Source organism: Asparagus officinalis, chromosome 7 (assembly GCF_001876935.1).
Source record: "Asparagus officinalis chromosome 7, Aspof.V1, whole genome shotgun sequence".
NCBI lineage: Eukaryota > Viridiplantae > Streptophyta > Magnoliopsida > Asparagales > Asparagaceae > Asparagus > Asparagus officinalis.
The window spans coordinates 86,374,238-86,394,822 of NC_033800.1; the positions used below are offsets into that span (position 1 = coordinate 86,374,238).

A 20,585-nucleotide genomic window follows, 5' to 3' on the forward strand; every position below is an offset into this window, starting at 1 on the left:
GGTAGCTCAGCAGCAGGGGATACACGACGATCCTATCAGAGAGAGATCCCCAGAGATCACGCCTGCAGCTGTTCCTCTAGCAGTCCCAGATAGAGCCATAGAGCAGGAGGCTTGGCTCCGTATGGTAAAGAGGTACCAGAAGATGAGGGCACCAGAGTTCCAGGGGTCACCAGACCCTCTTGCAGCCCATAAGTGGAAGGAGGATGTGAGCAATATTCTTGACATACTCAGTGTGGATTCAGTTCAGAAGCAAAGATTGGCATCCTACAGCCTGAAGGGAGATGCCGGGAGATGGTACCGACTTCAGTTTACCCCAGAGCAGAGGATAACCCTCACATGGGAGGACTTCATATACTTCTTTGATAGGCAGTACATTTCTTCTACAGCACGGACTGGGAAGGAGCTTGAGTTGTCCCGGTTGACTTAGGGGGACATGACAGTTGTAGATTTTGAGAGCAGGTTCATGGAGTTGCTATATTTCACGGGTATGTGGCAGACAGGAGAGCGTCAGGCTCAGATGTTCTTAGCAGGGCTTCGCCCTAATCTCCGTCTGTACCTCGTCTCGAGGAGGTTCTATTCAGTTAGGGAGGTAGCTGAGACCGCCACTTCACAGGAGATTAAGACTACTATGTTCCAGAAGGATAAGGAAGGGAAGGCCAAGGTAGGGCAGAGCAGGGACAAGGGCAAGAACTAGAGATCTTTTTCTGGACCTCAGCAGCAGCATCAGGGCCCTTATAAAAAGGGACCCCAGCAGTATCAGAGAGCGCATCAGCAGCGCAAGTTCCAGGGGTCTTGTTTTAACTGTCACAAGGTCGGGCATAAGGCATCGGAGTGTCGAAGCACACCAGCAGGAGCCCAGCAGGACAAGGGTCCGAACCAGTAGTAGCAGCGATAGCAGGGCAGAGGTCAGGGCCAGCAGAACAGGCTAGAGGCACCGCCAACAGCACAGAGGACTAAGGGACAGATTCGAGCAGTTCAGGATGTTCCTCAGGGGAAGATTATTCCATACTCTCCACCTCCAGTAGTAGAGCAGTCTTCAGTCATAGGCAGGGTATATGCAGTGGTTCCCCATGACCATGGAGCTAGCGGAGCCGTAGTGGAGGGTACGTTCCTTGTGGATTCTCTTCCCGCCCGTATTCTTTTCGATTCGGGAGCTTCGCATTCTTTCATCTCTCATGCATTTATGACTAGACTCCAGCTCGTAGCTCAGCCTCTAGACACCCCCTCTATCAGTTTCCACCCCTTTAGGTGAGGTATCGCTTTTGGAGAGCGTTTGTAGGAGGTGTACCGTCAGTCTAGACGAGTCGGAGTTCATAGTTGATTTGATAGTGTTGCATATGTCTGAGTTCGATGTCATCCTTGGTATGGATTGGTTGTCTTCCTACCATATTAGTATTGACTGCTTTACGAAGACAGTCAAGTTGCGAGCATCCGACGGGTCCGAGATGATTGTAGCCACCTCTCAGGGAAACCGTTTTGCGGAGTCATTTCTGGCATACATCGAGGAGGTGATGCGACGGGATCAGGGTGTTGATTTATTAGAGACTAGAGTTGTTTCAGAGTATCAGGATGTCTTTCAGGACATACTTGGATTACCTCCTGTGAGAGAGGTTGAGTTCTGTATTGAGTTACAGCCAGGCACAGCCCCGATATCCCGCGCACCCTATCGCATGGCACCAGCTGAGATGCGGGAGTTTTAGACCCAGTTGGACGAGTTGTTAGCTTAGGGTTTTATTCGTCGGAGTCATTCTCCGTGGGGCACACTAGTCCTCTTCATGAAGAAGAAGGATGGTAGTATGAGATTGTGCATAGATTATAGAGAGTTGAACAAGGTCACTATCCGGAATAGGTACCCATTATCTAGGATCGATGACTTGTTCGACTAATTGCAGGGAGCGTAGTATTTCTCGAAGATTGATCTTCGTTCAGGCTATCATCAGTTGCGAGTTCGGGAGATGGATGTTCCTAAGACCGCTTTTCTTACTCGATACGGATCTTTCGAGTTCTTGGTCATGCCATTTGGATTGACCAATGCACCCGCGGTGTTCATTGATGTAATGAACCAGATTTTTCGTCCCTTCTTGGATCAGTTTGTGATCGTTTTTATTGATGATATACTCATCTACTCGAGATCGGAGGCAGAACACGATGAGCATCTACGGATAGCTTTGAGGACTCTACAGGAGCATCAGTTATATGCTAAGTTTAGCAAATGTGAATTTTGGCTTTCAGAAGTCAGATTTCTCGGCCACGTCATCAGTAGAGAGGGCATAGCAGTTGATCCAGCTAAGGTTTCAGCAGTTCTTGATTGGGAGCCGCCGAAGACAGTGACCGAGATTCACAGCTTTTTGGGTTTAGCTGGCTACTACAGGAAGTTTATTCAGGACTTCTTGAAGATTTCAACACCGCTTACACACCTTACGAAGAAGGGTGTACAGTTCATTTGGGGCATAGAGTGCCAGAAGGCCTTTGATATTTTGAAGGCTAAGTTGACCACGGCGCCGGTTTTGACCATTCTGAGCAGCGATAGGACCTTCGTCGTGTATACAGATGCATCTTTGGCAGGGTTGGGAGGTGTCCTTATACAGACTCAGAGATAGTAGCTTATATCTTACGGCAATTGAGGGTGCATGAGCAGAACTATCCCACTCATGACTTGGAGTTGGCAGCAGTGGTATTTGTACTGAAGTCATGGAGACACTATTTGTATGGAGTGCAGTTTGAGCTGTTCACAGACCATTAGAGTCTGAAGTACCTCTTTTCTCAGAAGGAACTCAACCAGAGACAGCGGAGGTGGATCGAGTTTATCAAGGACTACGAGTTCGCGATTCAGTATCATCCGGGGAAGGCAAACGTCGTAGCAGATGCTTTGAGTAGAAAGCGTCGACATCGGGTTGCAGCTTTGAGGTGTTCATTGTACAGAGATCTTCTTACTCTTAGCTAGTTTGATTTCAAACCCGAGATGGATGCGACCAGTGCATTTTTGGGAGCTGTATCAGCGCAGTCATCTTGGAGTACCAGAGTTGTCAGAGCTCAGTTGGAAGACTCTTGGATTCAAATCCGAAAGCAGGAGATTTCCAAAGAGCCTAAGGCTGATTGGACCATTGGAGCAGATGGAGGTCTACGGATGAAGGGTAGATTGGTTATGCCAGCCAGTGTAGAGCTGAAGAGGGAGTTATTTGATGAGGCACACCGTACTCGGTACACAGTGCATCCAGGAACCACCAAGATGTACAAGGACTTGAAGATACATTACTGGTGGAGCGGTATGCATAGAGAGGTTGCAGACTATGTGGCTAGGTGTTTTACCTATTAGCAGGTGAAGGCAGAGCATCAGAGACCGGTAAGGACACTTCAGCCTTTGCCTATTACGGAGTGGAAGTGGGCGGATATTTCTATAGACTTTATTGTAGCGTTGCCAAAGTCGAAGAAGGAGAATGATTCTGTTTGGGTGATAGTGGACCGGTTGACAAAGTCAGCACATTTTGTTCCTATGAGGACCACTTATACAGCCGAGACTTATGCGAGGATCTTCATTCGGGAGATAGTTCGACTTCACGGAGTTCCAGATACGATCGTGTCGGACCGAGGATCGGTTTTCACTTCGCACTTTTGGAGGAGCTTCCAGGACTCATTTGGCAACAGGCTATCTTATAGCTGTGTATTCCACCCACAGACGAATAGTCAGACGGAGAGGATGAATCAAGTGTTGGAGGACATGTTGCGGGCATGTGTCATTGACTTTCAAGGAAGCTGGGAGGATCATATTCCATTGATAGAGTTCGCCTATAATAATAGTTATCAAGCAACGATCGGTATGGCTTCGTATGAGGTATTGTACGGGAGACCCTGTATATCACCGATATGTTGGACAGAGCCAGAGGATAGCTTGATGCTTGGGCCTGAGCTTGTGAGACAGACTACCGAGAAGGTAGCATTGATCAGAGAGCGGATTCTAGCCGCTCAGAGTCGGCAGAAGAGCTATGCAGATAAGAGGCGAAGACCACTAGAGTTTCAGATTGGGGATTTGGTTATGCTGAAGGTATCGCCTATGAAAGGCGTGCAGCGATTCGAGAGGCGAGGGAAGCTTACACCGAGATATATTAGACCTTTCCGTATTTTGGAGCGCATTGGGGCCGTGTCATACAGACTAGATCTTCCAGCATCTATGTCTAGTGTACACAATGTATTCCATATTTCTATGCTCCATACAGACTAGATCTTCCAGCATCTATGTCTAGTGTACACAATGTATTCCATATTTCTATGCTCAAGAAACACTTGCATGATGAGGAGAGCATCTATGTCTAGTGTACACAATGTATTCCATATTTCTATGCTCAAGAAACACTTGCATGATGAGGAGCAGCAGCGAGTGTTGGGTGCACCGGAGATTGAGCTTCGGGATGATTTGACTACTATTGAGATTCCAGTGTCTATACTTGCTAGAGAAGACAAGAGGCTCAGGAACAAGGTGATTCCGTTGGTGAAAGTTCAATGGAACCGAAGTGGATTTGAGGAAGCTTCTTAGGATCGCGAGGAGGACATGCGACGCGACTACCCATATTTATTTGAGCAGGTAAATTAGTTAAATTTAATTATGATGTGAATTCTTACTTGTGTTTTTGTATATATCTTGATAATTATATTTAACACTAGAATGAGGGTATTTTCACTTAATTCCTAATCTTTTGGAACACATGGTATATATATGGGGGGTTTCTTGTCTGGATTTTTCGCCCGATGTACTAGTTCTACTAGATTATAGCTTGAGCGGGAATATTATCATTTTAGATTGTTAAGTATGAATATCCCTATATGTTTATCTAGAGATGTATATCCCGAGATAGGTATGTCTTTCGAATTTCGAGGATGAAATTCTTTTAAGGGGGAAGTATGTAGAACCCCGTAAATTTTATAATGAATTTATGTGGATTATTAGTAATAAATAATTCTTTTGTGATAATTAATCTTATATATTTTAGATGAATGTGATGAATAGTGTTTGAGAGCCTAGCATGTGATTTTATGTGAGAGGAATCAAGTAGAGTGACCACCATGTTGATAATCAGGCATAGCAGGCAATTTTTCTACTACACGGTCGACCGCGATGGGCACGGCGGTCGACCGCATAGCAGTCGGGCACTCAGGAGAGATTTCTCCTGTTGTGTGGTCGATCACGCTGGGTGCGGCGATCGACCACGCAACAGACAGAGCCTTTTTCTGGGTTTGGGTCTAAACGGGTTTCGGATCGGGTTGTGGGCTTAGTATATATTCTAATGAACCCAAGAGAGCCTTCATTTCATCTGAAATCAGAAACCCTAGCCCCCTCTCTTCCCTAAAACACTAATTTTCTTTTCTTGGTGATTTGGAAGGAGTTTCAAAGGATTTGCAGCGGGTTTTTGGAGGGATTCAGCGAAGGAAATCGTTCTCCTACAGATCTAGGGTTCATTTATCACCAGAGGCGAGTAACATCTCGCCCAACTTCACCCTCTTTGTTTTTTTTCATGCTTTATTTGAGCTTTAATTTGGTCTTATTGAGCCTAAATCGTATTTTTTTGAGTATAAAATAGATCATTATGGTATATGATGTAAGAACTAAGTATTTTAGATTTTTAAAGTTCACCAATGAATTTTTATTTATGAGATCTAGATCTAAAAACGTGTTTAGCAAAAGTCAAATCTTGTTTTCACTGTTTTAAAAACATCTAAATCATGTTTATATGTTTGGGATCTTTGTGATAGATTTTAAATGTTTAAATTTGTCGTTTTCTGCCAAATATCATACTAGAAACATTAGTATTTTAAATATCATAAGAAATCATTTTGTGCATATGTTTCGAAGCTGACAGAAACCCAAATCTGGGCTGGACGCGACGGTCGACCGCCGATCGCGCAGAAGGGCAGAGCCTGTCTGCCCTTCGTGCGGTCGACCGTGGTGGGCGCTGCGGTCGACCGCTGAGCGATCTGCTGAGCAGATATTTTCTGCTCAGCGCGCGGTCGGCCGGAGTGTCCTCTGCGGTTGACCGCCTCATAGTTTTGAACTCAATGCTGTTTGGCACTGTGCGCGGTCGACCGGAGTGACCTTTGCGGTCGACCGCCGCACAGATTTTCTGCCTTGTTGGTTTTTGTTGAGCTTTACGCCTGTTGGGGGATTTCCTTAATTTCCTGACTTTGGTATTCAATCTTACTATGTATCTATGCATGATAGATGAGCTGAGGGTACCAGTTTAGAATTTGCACACCGAGTCGAGTGTGAAATTTGTATAGGAGATCTTTCTATGTATATTAGCGATGTTTGCACAGTTGCACAGTCCTCGTGTTGGACTAAAATCTATAGGAGTCCTCATGTTGGACTATAATCTATTTCAGTCCTCGTGTTGGACATTTACTCTTTTGTACCATGAGTTGGTACATCACTATATTTGGTTCGTGTATTAGACACCTGTATTAACCCTGCATATGGCACTTCACATGAGGTTATGACATGACACTTATGTAGGCTATGACATGACACCTATGTTAGTTATGATGTGATTCAGTATTTATGTTCTGAGATGGGTTGTATTTTCTTTTTATTGTTGTGATGTTGCTCGCTAGCGCTTTGACGCTCGTTGTCCCTCCCCCTTTCAGGTCACGAGCCAGGAGCCCGGAGAGTCGCAGGTTGATGGCGACACACTTTAGTGTTCAGTTATCTATTGTAGTTATGTTTTATTTTGGAGCTCCATTGTAGTTTGTGTTTGACATTTGAGGACTACTCTCTAGATGTTGTAAAGGTTGTATGCCTTATTTCCTTTACTCAGACATTTTGCATTTTGAGACTTGTTGAGAACTCCAGTTTATCTATTTCAGCCATTGACTATGTATTTCTGTATGTTGGATGATGAGATATCTATGTGGTTGTTATCATTTCATCAGTTATCAGTTGTATTATCTTTTACTTGCTTTTGTACCTACACCTATTGTTGACTCTACTAGAGAGATGTTAATTATGATGGTGAAACATGTTATTACACGGTGTGGTGCATGGCAGGTTTGACATTCTTGGTTTCACCTTAGACTGCAGTCTTGTGTGAACCCAGGGACGTCACAAAAAGTGAACTATATCCAGGGAATATCGAGTAAACAGATAGAAGGGGAGTGTGAATTAGATCTTATTGACCTGATCTTAGAGGAAATCATTAATAAAAAAACCAGGCTTTTCGATGATGAACTTGAATTTCTAGGAAAAACGGACCAATCAGCTCATCATATCTCAATCATGAATCCTAGTTTAGAAGAGAATTTTAGTGTTAAGATTGAGTTCTTTGAGAAATTAGAACAATAAAAAAAAGAAGAATAAAAAGAGAAAACAAGAGAGAAATAAAAACTTTGGCTACATCCTCATCATCCCTATCAGAAAAGTAACTTTAGATTTCATCAATTTATCATTGATCAAAGTCGACTAAACAAATATAAGTGCTTTATTTCTTATTTGCTTTACTATATACATTATTTTGTTTGCATTGAGAACAATGTAAAATTAAGGTGTTCGGATGGGGACTAGTCATCTTTTCTTTTTATTTTATTAGTTATTCTTCTTTTCTTTTCTGTTTATTTAATATTTTATTTTATTTTCTTAAAAAAATTTTGTCACTTGCCAACTTGATGGAGTTAATTAGTAATTGATTTACTTAATAAATTTTAAACTTTCTAATTCTTAGTTAGTTTTATACTCATGTTAGCCCTCTATGATAACTCTAAATAAATTTTTAGGAACTAATTTTCAAAATGTAATGCATTACTGTAGCTCTAACTTAGGATTTTATTTGAAGTAATGATATTTTTTATGCTTAACTTAAAGTGGATAACAATTTCTCAAGTCCTCTTGATCTAAATATTTCTTAAGATATATACACACACACACACATACACAAATACATATGCATATATACACATACGTGGGTGTGCGCATACACATACATAAACAATATATACATGCTAACTCAAAAAAAATTTATAAAAAATATAAAAAATTGGTACCAATAAAAATTTTAAACTCCAAGGTTATTTTATCTTACTAAGCCTATGTTGACAAAGCAATTAAGCTCGAAGAGTATCTGTATACTTCATGCCTTAAGCCTAATTGGATGCATTAGCCCAAAGTTCATTATATGGTCACTTAAAAAATCTCGATAAAGTAGTAAAAATTACCAATGAGTAAAGAGATGTGTGTGCATGTGCGTGTGTGTATTCTTAAAAAATAAAATGATCAAGAGCCTTAGGATATTATTGAAACAAAGAGTTAGTATATTCTTTTCAGAATTTTAAAATAAAATCCGTAAGCCGAACTTGATTTTGTATAACTACAAGAAAAACATTTTCTAAAAAATTAGTTTGAAGTTATGCACGAAAGTATTTTCTTAAGTAAAAACTAACTTCAATTAGATTGTTTAAAGATATAAAGAGAATTAATTCCATATTAAGTTCTTCAAAGTGGCATGTTTTATGGAATTTATGGTATATTCATTGCAAACCCTCACGATATTACAACTCTTTCTCTAGGGCAACCTATGATTTAAAGGCTTGTTGTATGTGATAAATACAACCGCGATTCCTGCGAAAGTGAGTTAGTATTTTTCTTTCTTTTCTTTCCTTGCTAGAGGACTGACAAAGTTAAATGTGAGGTATTTGATCATTATATCTAATTACACTTTTATGCCATCATTATCTAGTTTATTTAGATAAATATATATGAGAATAATGTTTTTTATCTTAATCTGTAGGTAATGAAGAATTGTCGAATAAGAGCATAAAGGAACCACAATAAATCATTTTGAAGCCAATATTGAAGCTTAGAGGAAGCCCAAAGAAATGGAGTCAATAAGTTAAACAGAAAAAATAAATCTGTTATAAACTAATCGATGAGCTAATCGATTAGGTCATAATAGAAGCGTATTAATGACTTATTTTAATTTCTTGGAGCCCAAGTTAGATTCAAGGTTTGTTGTTGATTGTTGCAGGCTATAAATAGGGATGGAGAGAGTGCGAGAGAGAGGTTTAGAGATGTTAAAAGTTTATAAACTCCATTTTAGAGAGAATTGTTACTCTTAATAGAAAAGACCTTTTAAATTGTAAATTTTTTATTTATAATAAATTAAAAAATTCTCTTTTTTTATTTTCTTTCTTCTTCTTTGGTGATGAAGATTTGCTTTTAAACGGGCTAACCCCTTGCAACGTAAGTCTCCATTTGATCTTTTTATTTTCTTGCTTAGTTTTTACATGTTTTAGGTATTTAATTTTCGTTTTTAATTTCATGTTTGATAGATTAGGTTCATTACTTTGTAGTGTTGATTTATTTCATGCTTTATAGTCTACATTTATTTTCTTGCTCTTTCATTGCTTTGCAATATAGAATTTCTTTCTTTCTTTATTTGCTTTGTAATTTAGGTTTATTTTCTTATCAATAATTCTTTCTAGTATTGATTTTCTTCCTTTGTTTTTAATTTATAATATGAGTAACTTATTTTTGTATAAAATTTAGGATTAGATGAAAATGATTTAATTTCTTTTTAGTTTTTGAGTTACTCTATTTGTGCTTAAAATGATCGTGTTTAGGATAATAACCTAGAGGACTAAATGATATGATAGTCTATAATTTCTTTGAGTGATTTGATAGGTTATGCTTATTCAATAGGGTTACTATCTAGTTGTTTATTTTTATTCAGGAATTGTGATATTGTTTGGATGTGAATTTGATAGGTTATGCTTATTTGCATAACTTCATAGTCTATACTTAAGAATTCTAAAGTAATATGAGAATTAAAGAGAGTAGTTCTTTGTTCTAAATTGAAATTAACTAATAGATTCAATCTTCGATTTCTAGTTTTTTCTCTTGATTTGATTCATCTTTTCAACTGTTTCTTGTTTCGATTTCTTATTTTGAGTTTCCTCTTTGTTTTTTAAGGGGTTTTTATTTCTAGCCTCATTTGCTTACTCAAGTTTACCTATAAACCTAATCACTATTGCTTGTATCTTTAAACCCAATTATCTTTTGTATTTATCTTTAAACCTAATTTTCAAAATACAATATTTGCATATGTGGACCTCCCTAATTTATTTCTTAAATTCTAATTATACCCTTTCAGTTTATCTCATGTGTCCTTCATTAAGTGGGCCCCTTTAAAAAATTTAAAAACTTAAGAAAATGAAGAGAGAGAGAGAGAGAGAGAGAGAGAGAGAGAGACTCTCTCTCTCTCTCTCTCTCTCTCTCTCTCTCTCTCCCCCCGCCCCCCACCTCCCCTCCCTTTCTCTCTCTCCATTTCTCAATTAACTCTCCTCTCTCATCCTTTATTACTACATTCTTCCACTCTTATAAACCCATCAATTAATTTTCACCGACTTATCAATCTATCAATTAATTCTCAACTTTATTAATGTGTAGGGTGTGATTTTTGTGGATATTCATCACTTTATTAGCAATTGAAGGTATAATTTTGCATTTTACTCAACTACCAAATTTATAGCATTAATTTCTCATTTTATTAATGACAATTATTTCACATTGTTATTCATGAATTCATAAAAATTAGTAAAATTTGTTATATTTGATGAAATGTTAGTTAAATTTGATTTTAGTCAATCAGTCATTAATTTCACATAATTTCACGTTATTATTTCACATTAATTATTTCACATGATTATTTCACATTAATTTCTCATTATTATTCATGAATTCATTAAAATTAGTTAAATTTGTTATATTTGATGAAATTTAAGTTAAACTTGATTTTTAGTCAACCACTCATTAATTTCACATAATTTCACATTAATTATTTCACGTTAATTTCTCAATTTATTCATGAAAATTATTTCTCAACCACTCATTTTATTGTTACTTAAATTTGATTTTAGTTGTCTATCTTTGATAAAATTTTCTTTAAATTTGTTTATTTTTTGTGATAAACATAGATGGATGAAGAATTATATTATGCATTGACGGATTTAGAGGAAATAATCACTTTTTAAAATTAAATATCAATGGGAGTTACAAAGATTTGGCAGTTATAGTGCAAAATCTAATTGCTTGTAGTGCAAGCATGATACACTTGACTTACAAAGTACCCCACACACAACAAGTTTATGTGTGTGTATGTGATGATGATGATGTCTTGATAATGTTCAATATACAAGGAAGTTGCAATGAGAATATAGTTATCATGAACAATGAGATGAATCGAGAGATATTATTTAGGCAACAATCTAATTAAGTCCATATAAGGTAATTTACACTTTTGCTATACTTTTATACTTTTAGCATTAATTCTAAGTTCTCACTTTCTTTAACTCTTGTATAATTTTCTATGCAGAAATTCGTACATCCCCTTTAGTGAAGAACATGTTTCTTATTCACATAATCCCTCGTCTTCACAAAATATGTCTCGGGAAGTTAGGAGATGTAGTATGATTCTGTGACGCCCCTGGGTTCACACATGGCTGCAGTCCAAGGTGAAACCAGAAATATCAAACCTGCCATGCACCACACCGTGCAATAACATGTTTCACCATCACAATTACTATCTCTCTAGTAGAATTAATAACATGTGTAGATACGAAAGCAAGTAAAAGATAATACAATGGTCAACTGATGAAATAATAGAGATCAAATTAATATTTCATCATCTAACATACTGAAGTACAAGTCAATGTCTGAAATGAATAAACTAGAACTTCTCAATAAGTCTCAAATACAAATATCTGAATAAAAGGAAATAAGTCACACAACCTTTACAACTTCTAGAATAAACTCGCAGATGTCTAACAAATGTCTACAGTGGAGTTCAAAAGAAAAATATAACTATAATAAACGGCTGAAGCTAAAGTGCGTCGCCATTAACCTGCGACTCTCCGGGCTCCTAACTCATTACCTGAAAGGGGGAGGGACAACGAGCATCAAAGCGCTAGCAAGCAACATCACAACCAACCCAAGGGAAAGGGCTCGTTGTATACAGAAAATACAGTTATAATGTATATATAAAATCACCGATCCTATTTAGGTAATTATAACATGAGCATAAGTACGTCGAGCGAAATAATCCAAACAATGAAACCCTCATATATATACCATGTAACTCAAATTGTAAATACCTATGTATAAGAGGATTTTAGTATTTAGGAAACTACAACACGAGCATAGGTACGTCGAGCGAAATAATCCAAACAAGGAAACCCTCATGTATATACCTTGTATCTTAAATTATAAATCCCTAAATACCAGACCCAAAATCTAATACATGAATTATAATAAAAGAAGACAAACTCATCTCAGAACTTAAATACAAGGTCATGTCACACCCCATATAAGTGTCATGTCCAGCCTATGCAAGTATATGTGTTAATTTCAAGGTCTAAACCGATGTCCAACAAATGAACTAAAACTAGATGGAATGAATGCCTAACACATGGACTGCATATGAAAGTTGTCCAACACATGGACTGAATGTGACAAATGTCCAACACATGGACTGCACATCATAATAGCCCAACACATGGACTAGATAAAATATATGAAAGATGCATTGTCCAACACATGGACTGCACATCATAATAGCCCAACACATGGACTAGATAAAATATATGAAAGATGCATATACCCTAATGTCTCACGTGTCTCGGTGTTCAACCCTAAACTCATGTCCGCAAATCATCTCACGTGTAGCGATACAAAATAAAGCTAAATATCAAATATCAGGTATTCGAGGTGACTCCTCATTCATATTAAAGTACGCAACTACAATAAACATGCATAAACAGTCTCAGTTAAACTAAAACAACCCAAACAGATCCAATCCGAGGAAAACAGGAAAAATTCCTCGTTAGTCGACTCATAAGTCGACTGGGATTGGTCGACTCATTGGTCGACCAGACAGAACAGAAGAAAAGAAAGAAGGCTGGAAATTTCCCGTCAGTTGACTCATTGGTCGACTCATCAGTCGACTCATAAGTCGGCTGATAAGTCAACTCATTGGTTGACTGAGCAAAAATTTCCCAGTTTTTTGTTTTCGTTGATTTTCTGCAAAAAATTAATCTAAAGTTTCTCTTCATTAGTTCCAGCAATTGTAAACATGATTCCTACATATACATGTACCAAACTGAAACGAAAATTTGCATGTGATTACTTACACAAAACCCTAAATATATTTTTCCATATTTAAAACGCATTGAAATCAATAAATCACATGAAACCCAAGTTTAAGCAAATTCCAGATCTGGATCTACATTTACAAAATCGTTGGTGGGTTTTTATTAAACTGAAAATTTAGATCTTGCTGCTCATAATATAAAGTATCTATCTTTATGCACAAAATACGTTTTAGGCTCAAGAAAACGAAATAAAACTCGAAGAAAACTATACAAACAGTGGGTGAGAGCTGGGCGAGATGTTACTCGCCTCTGGTATGCTAGAACAACTCCTGAATCCGAGAGAGGATGGTCCCCTTCGCTGCACTTCGTTGAAACTTGCTAAAATTCTCCGAAAATCCCCCAAAACTCACCAAAAACGAATTGGGGTTTTATGGGAGAGAGGGGCAAGTGTTTTCTTTGATATCTGATGGGTTTGGGGTTGGTTTCGGGTAGGAGAGATTATATACAAACGGTTAAACCCGAAACAAAACCAAACCAAACCCGTAAATAAAAGAAATATGGAAATCTGCCCGTAAGTCGACTCATGGGTCGACTAAGCCGACATTGTCCAGATTTGTGCATGTTTTGTTAATCTGCCAAAATCAATGCACGAAACTCTATAAAAATACCCTCAAACATATCCAATAACTTGTTATCAAGTATATCTATGACCTCAAGTCATTTACCACAATATAATTATTTATCCCCAATAATTCATATATCTATATAACGAAAATACGGGGTTTTACATATTCCTCTTGGCACAATGCAATTAGAAGTGTTGGTCAAGAATTTGATGATGTTGAGCATTGTCGGTGGAGTTTAAATAATTACTCTTTTGCACGATGGTTTAACTTTTTTTTTGTAAAAAACGAACACAAATGAGTGACAGCAAAATGCAAGGCTGCAAACTATGAATAGATGGTTCATTGCACCCGTCGTAGAGATAGTGATCGATTCTATGTAAAAAATTATAATTCCCATTTTGTATGATTTTCTACATTCAAAGTAAAACGTAAGCCAACTTTAGTATCATATTAATATTATACTTTTTCTTTACTAAACGAGCTACCATTAAGATAAAACATTAAGACCAAACACATGCACGGAGGAGAATAGGATATCCTACTTTAAACTTTCAACTCAAACTTGGAAGAAAGACCCCAAACACATGCACGGAGGAGAATAGGATATCCTACTTTAAACTTTCAACTCAAACTTGGAAGAAAGACCATGAATGAAGATACAATCCTATCATGAAGTTCCTACTTTAAACTTTCAACTCAAACTTGGAAGAAAGACCATGAATGAAGATACAATCCTATCATGAAGTATATTAACAATCCTATTACGAAGCATTTTAATCACAAAGTCTTGCGCTCTCCAAAAACGTGAATGATGTCTCGCACAAATTTGTATAGAGTGAGGTTAATGAAAGAGAGAGAACGAGACTGTCACCATATAGAAATATGACTGTCACCATCTTTGATCCAACTTAGTATAGGGGCTATGTAGGTTTTTATTCTTCTTTCATGCAAGGAACAAGCAATTTAGTTGTTATTTACTATAAAGATAAGGGTAAACATGGAAAAAAATGTTGTCAACAGAATTTATAAGCCAATGGAAGTTCTTAATCCTCAGTATAATTTGTGGTGTATGGCTTGTTCTCTCTCGTTTTCCTTTTTTTATGTGACAAGAAACAAATTTTTTTTATGTGATAAGAGTATACAAATTAAAAAATCTTGAACTCATGTAATAAATACAATTGTCAAATAAGTTGGCAGTGCTTAAAAGTGATATACATGTAAGCCAATGAAACAAATCTGAAACTAGTGAATGGTGTGATGATTGATTTTGAGAATCCAGTGCCTAAAAGTGATATACACGTAAGCCAATGAAAAAACTGTTAAATAAGTTTGGCCTGTTTGGTTGTATTTTTTTAGAGCAAAAAGTGGTGTAAAGTGATAAGAACATGGGGTCCATGTTCAGCATTTAACATCTAGTTTTCTTTTGCACTTTGATCTATCAATTGTCGAAATAGAACTTTAGACCGTCAGTTAAAACAAATGGAGAGATTTTGGGCTATTAAAGTAGAAATATATATATTTTTAAAATGGAAATATTAAAAAGATTCATGAAATGGTTTTCATCAACTACTTCTTCTCTCCACAAAATCGAACACACATGATCAGACTTTTTTACATGTTTAGTCACATTCATCCTATCCATATATAAACACAAGATAGAACAAAGAAACAAAATTAAGAACTCAAGCCCTAGGGAGCTCACCAGCACAGGTGGAACCGAAGGCAAGGACGGAGGCGTTGAAGAGAGCGACAGAGAGGTCGGAGTGGAGGAGGAGATGGCGGGTGATGGAAAGGCCAACGATCCCGTTGTCGATGATGGCGACGTCGTGCTCCGACTTACATAGAGCGGCCACAATGGGGATTTCACCTCGGTCAGGGCTCAGTGACGAGACGGCGACGGTGACGGACACGAGATAGACACGAGTTGAGAATGGGGAAGAAGCACTGGAGAAGGGGGAAATTGTGCTCCGACTTGTGTACACCGGCCACAATGGGGATTTCACCTCGGTCAGGGCTCAATGACGAGACGGCGACGCAACGGACACGAGACGGACACGAGCTGAGAATGGGGATGAAGCGTCGAAGAAGGGGGAAATAGGGTTTTTCAGTTAGGGCTCAGAGATGAAAAGGGGGAAGAAGATAGAGAAAAGTACTAGTTTAAGTGAGGGTATTGAAAGGGGTATTTGGGGTTTTTACCATGTTTGTATATAAATACAAGTGCTCTACATACTGTATTATGGAAATTGGGTTTAAAGGCAAAAAAAAGATAATTGGGTTTAAGAATACAAGCAATAGTGATTAGGTTTTGAGGTAAAGTTGAGTAAACAATTAGGGCTAGAAATAAAACCCCTTTTTTTAAATTATTTTCTCTCTCTCTCTCTCTCTTTATTCTCTCTAGTTTTAGCCTTTCATTTTTGTGACAAAACCCTCTACCCAAAATACATCACCCTCATTCTTTGTTCCTACACATTTCAAGAGCTCATTTAGACTAGGAGTGTCCAAAAAGCCCCTCGGCCCGCATATGTGTGTATATATATACTCTCTCTTATGTCATATGTGTGTATATATATACTCTCTCTTATATAAGTATATATATGTATAAGTATATATAAGTATACTTTCTCTTATATAAGTATATATAAGAATACTCTCTCTTATATATGTATAATGTATGTATGTATGTATATATATACTCTCTCTCTTAGTATATATGTATATATAAGTATACTCTTCCTTATATAAGTATATATAAGTATACTCTCTCTTATATATGTATACTCCCTCTTATATAAGTATATGCTCTCTTATATATATATAATATGTGTGTGTGTGTGTGTGTGTGTGTGTATACTCTCTCTCTTAGTATATAAGTATATATAAGTATAGTATATTACAACGGCTACTTCTTCCCCATTGGCCCAACGGGCAACGGCTACTTATGCGATTCTCTCTCTCAAGTTATAACTTATAAATATATACAATTTATTTACATATAATATATGCATATATAATATATAGTTACATAATAATTTGTAAGTATATACTAATACATAATTATATAAAATATAACAATGTTAAACTAATTTTTAGCATTTTTTTTATCAAAAAAAGAAAAGAAAAGAAAAAATTTTAAAAAAAAACCTAGTTGGGATGTACTTATCTATTGTGATGCGATGAATTCCAAAATAAATTTATACTTGTAATTTGTAAATGATTTATTAATTATTAATAAAGAATTTATTTTTATAATTTTTTATTTGTAATTTATGTTATTTTAAGTGAATAATAAATTTATTGTTTTTATTAATTTTTTTGTTTTTTTTTGTATAATTTAAATTTTAAATAGAATTAAAAAAATGAAAATAAACAACCCGGCCCGGTCGGGTCCGGGTCTGGGCTTCGGTTTTGCCCGGCCCGGACCCGGCCCGGGGTTCCCGGGTCCGGGCTCCGGTTTTGCTCGGTCCGGGCCCGGATTTCCAGGCTGGGCCGGCCCGGATGGACACACCTAATTTAGACCATTCTTTCTAATGCTTTCCTTCTCCGTGGATCGATATATTAAATACTATAATTTGGTTGTTGCGCACTTACAATTGAGTATGTTTTTATTCACATCATATCCCCTCCCTTTTTCCTCTCAATCTTTAGTTTGTGCTCCTAGGAAATTGATAACCCAAGTCGCTAGATCTGAAAACGAACGGAAGCCTGCTATTTGGAGAGTGACATGCAACAGAATACCAGCTTAACCTAGTTCTTGCCAGTTAAGTGCTTACTCTTCTTCTCTTTAAAGAATACCCACAATATATCATGCGCGCTATTCTACTAGACGTTTGAAGATAATTACAAATACATTTAGCATTATGCTACTAAGCTTACAAGTCTAATCTATGAGTAATTTGTCAAAAATTAAAAATTTTCTTCAATCAGTACTTTCAAAAATTAAAAAAAAAAATTATATAACAGGAGCACGAGGATAAATTTTTTTCTACGCGGGGGATAGTTCGCTCTGAGGATCATCTACTACTGAAAACCATGTTTCAAGAGGCACATCGATCCCATGTCGCGCAGACCATATTTTCTAAAGAAGACTTGATAAAGAAGTTCATTCGGTTAGGCTTGATAAAGAAGTCACCAAGAAAGAATCCCATAAAGAAGTTCATTCGGTTAGGCTTGATAAGCAATAACAGGCCTCCCAGTACATATGCTAGCCAGACCAATAATCCATGCCCCCGACGGAAAACAAATTGCTTTAATTTGTTGTTAAAAGTATATATAAAAAGCTCCTATATATACTTAATTAACATCATATCCTTGCCACTCTAAAGAGCAGAACAGATCTTCTTTTGGTGCCGGGAATATATCCAAAAGCCATAGTACCAATTAATCTCATAATTAAGCTAAGTGCATATCCTCATCGCACCAAAAACAATAAGCAAATATTAACTAATGTTTAATTTACCATAAGGAAGGACAACAAAATCCCTTTCTTGCTCAGCACTTGATCTCTTTAATTCGTTAAGAACCTTCCTTTTCTTCCTTTCGCCGAGAATTCAGCTGCACCGAGAATCTCAGAACAGGAGCAGTGTTAGTTAAAGAAGATTCCAACTTAATTAAAGCTGATTAGGATTCTGCAAAGTATGCGACACTCAAACTGTCCAAGAATTTGGAGGAAAAAAAAAAGTGATTTACCCTTCTCTTTTCCTTTTTCTTTTTCCTTTCCCTTTTCCTTTTCCTCCCTTTTTGTTTTCTCTAATCTTATATTAACTTCTACCAGTTTAATTTTCCGTAATCCTCAGATACAAGGAGTCAAGAGAAGTAAGAGGTGGGAAACTTAGTCCCGCTCTCCGTCGTTGCATCATATATCAAAAAACTAATATCGATCGATCCATGGCAACTCAAGCCCCCACGGTGAAAGTTTACTACGGGAAGCCCATGTTGCCGGATGTTTCAAGGGTGCTCGCATGCCTCCACGAGAAGGATGTCGAGTTCAACCTCATCGATATGTATGAAGGTCAACAGATGAACGCCGACCTCGTCAAACTACAGGTAGCTTCGCATCAACGTTTGCATTGTGTTCGGTAGGCTGCATTGACCTCCGATCGAAAATTAATTCTGCTCGGCTCGTTCTGGACAGGCATCGCGGACGCCAGTATCAGCCTTTGAAGATGGAAACACGAGGCTATTTGGTACGTACTGAGCTCTGCACTCCGAACTAGCTAAAGATATTCTTCTCTCAGTTCGTTTCCCTCGTTGCTTGCAAGGGTTTTTGTAGATTAATTTCAATTTTACCCATGAATATAAGTCGTTAATTTCAATATAAATTATATAAGTACGGTTTTCTGCTTAAGATAGAATAAGTATTGAAGCTTTAGGACAAAGAAATACCATCATGCATGAGGACCAAGGAGCGTTCTTTAATTTTGTCACTCCATAAAACAGTAGAACATACACTATATATAACTGGTAATTGTTTTAGGATTGACTTACGCTTAGGCTAAATAGCACTTAAATAATACCTTATAGTTTCACTCCCTTATCACTTATATATATACCCTCAGTTGCATTTTGTAGCATTTATATACCCTAAATTTTTCAAAAATTTGGCATGCTGATATCCTCTATTTTGTAAATGTAAAAATTTTTATCTGAAAATTCCCATATAACATTTATATGGTAATCTTATAACTTAATTTATCTGTTAAGCTTGTTGAATTCATTATTAAATCTTTCCAAAATTTATTATTAAAATAGAATTATGACACGTTTAAATTAGAATTTTGATATGTTTAATAATAATCTAACAAATATTAATGTTCAAAAACTTCTAAATTTAATATATGAATGTTATATGAGAACATTTAGGTAAAAAAATGTCATGTTTACATAACAGAGAGTATTAACATGCTATTTGTAAACAACTCAGGGTATATAAATGTTACAAAATATAACATTTGAGGGTACATAAGTGCCATAAGGAGTAAAACTATAAGTTGCTTAAGTGCTATTTAGCCGTTTGTTTAAGATAAAAACTTTCTTGAAGCTTTAGACAGTTGATCAAGGAATATTTGTACTCTTTGTAACTCCATAAAAAAATAGAAGAAAAGTAAAAATGGTACACAAGCCAAAAAATGCCAAATATTTCTCAGGAAAGAGCAACATGGCTGACCAACGTCAAGGCAAGAGGTACGAGACACTTCAGTAGCGTCAAACCCTACAGAGGATAAGGTGAAATCACTTGATGCAGCATTGGTCCCTTATTATATAATAAAATATAAAAAGTCTCCGATTTTTATACTAAAAACAAATACCTTTAGTTTATATTGCTTATATATATGTCTCCTTGGTACATTGTAGTTTCGAGGGAAACTTATAGTAGAATTTTGTTCTCCTCAGAAGGCAAAGTAGCAGAACAGTTTTACCAAAAATTTTTTATAGGCAGATATTCACCAGACAGTTTAGAGGAAAAAGAAAAAGGATAGTATCAAAAGCTCTAAAGGCAAAACAAAGGGCACAATTTATATATCCTGAGCTTAAAAAAAATCCTGCGATTTAAACACTAAACTACCTGTAACATCTAAAACCATAAAAAAAACAAAGAGACTTACATGTAATCACATGCAATTCCAATCTTACCCATATTATCAAAATCAACCACCTCATCAAAACAGTCTTACAACTACATATAGTGCAAACAATGTATGTGCATGTGCAAACAAACTAAAAGCAATATCATAAAACCCCACTCAGCTTTCCACGATTATCAGAAAACCCTCTTAAGTTTAGGGGTTGTTAGAAAACCCATTTTAATTTTAAGATTTCATCAAAAAAATCCCCTAAATC

At 36.8% G+C, this 20,585-nt stretch overlaps 1 protein-coding gene across 1 annotated transcript in view; it reads left to right on the forward strand.

Moving 5' to 3' along the window:
• Positions 18,550–20,585, forward strand: part of LOC109848860 (dextranase-like) — a 19,579-nt gene continuing 17,543 nt past the window's right edge. The window contains exons 1-2 of the mRNA XM_020418569.1: positions 18,550–18,791; positions 18,880–18,931. Of these exons, the coding sequence (XP_020274158.1) occupies positions 18,633–18,791; positions 18,880–18,931 (211 nt within the window). The 5' untranslated portion in view covers positions 18,550–18,632. The remainder of the gene's footprint in view (positions 18,792–18,879; positions 18,932–20,585) is intronic.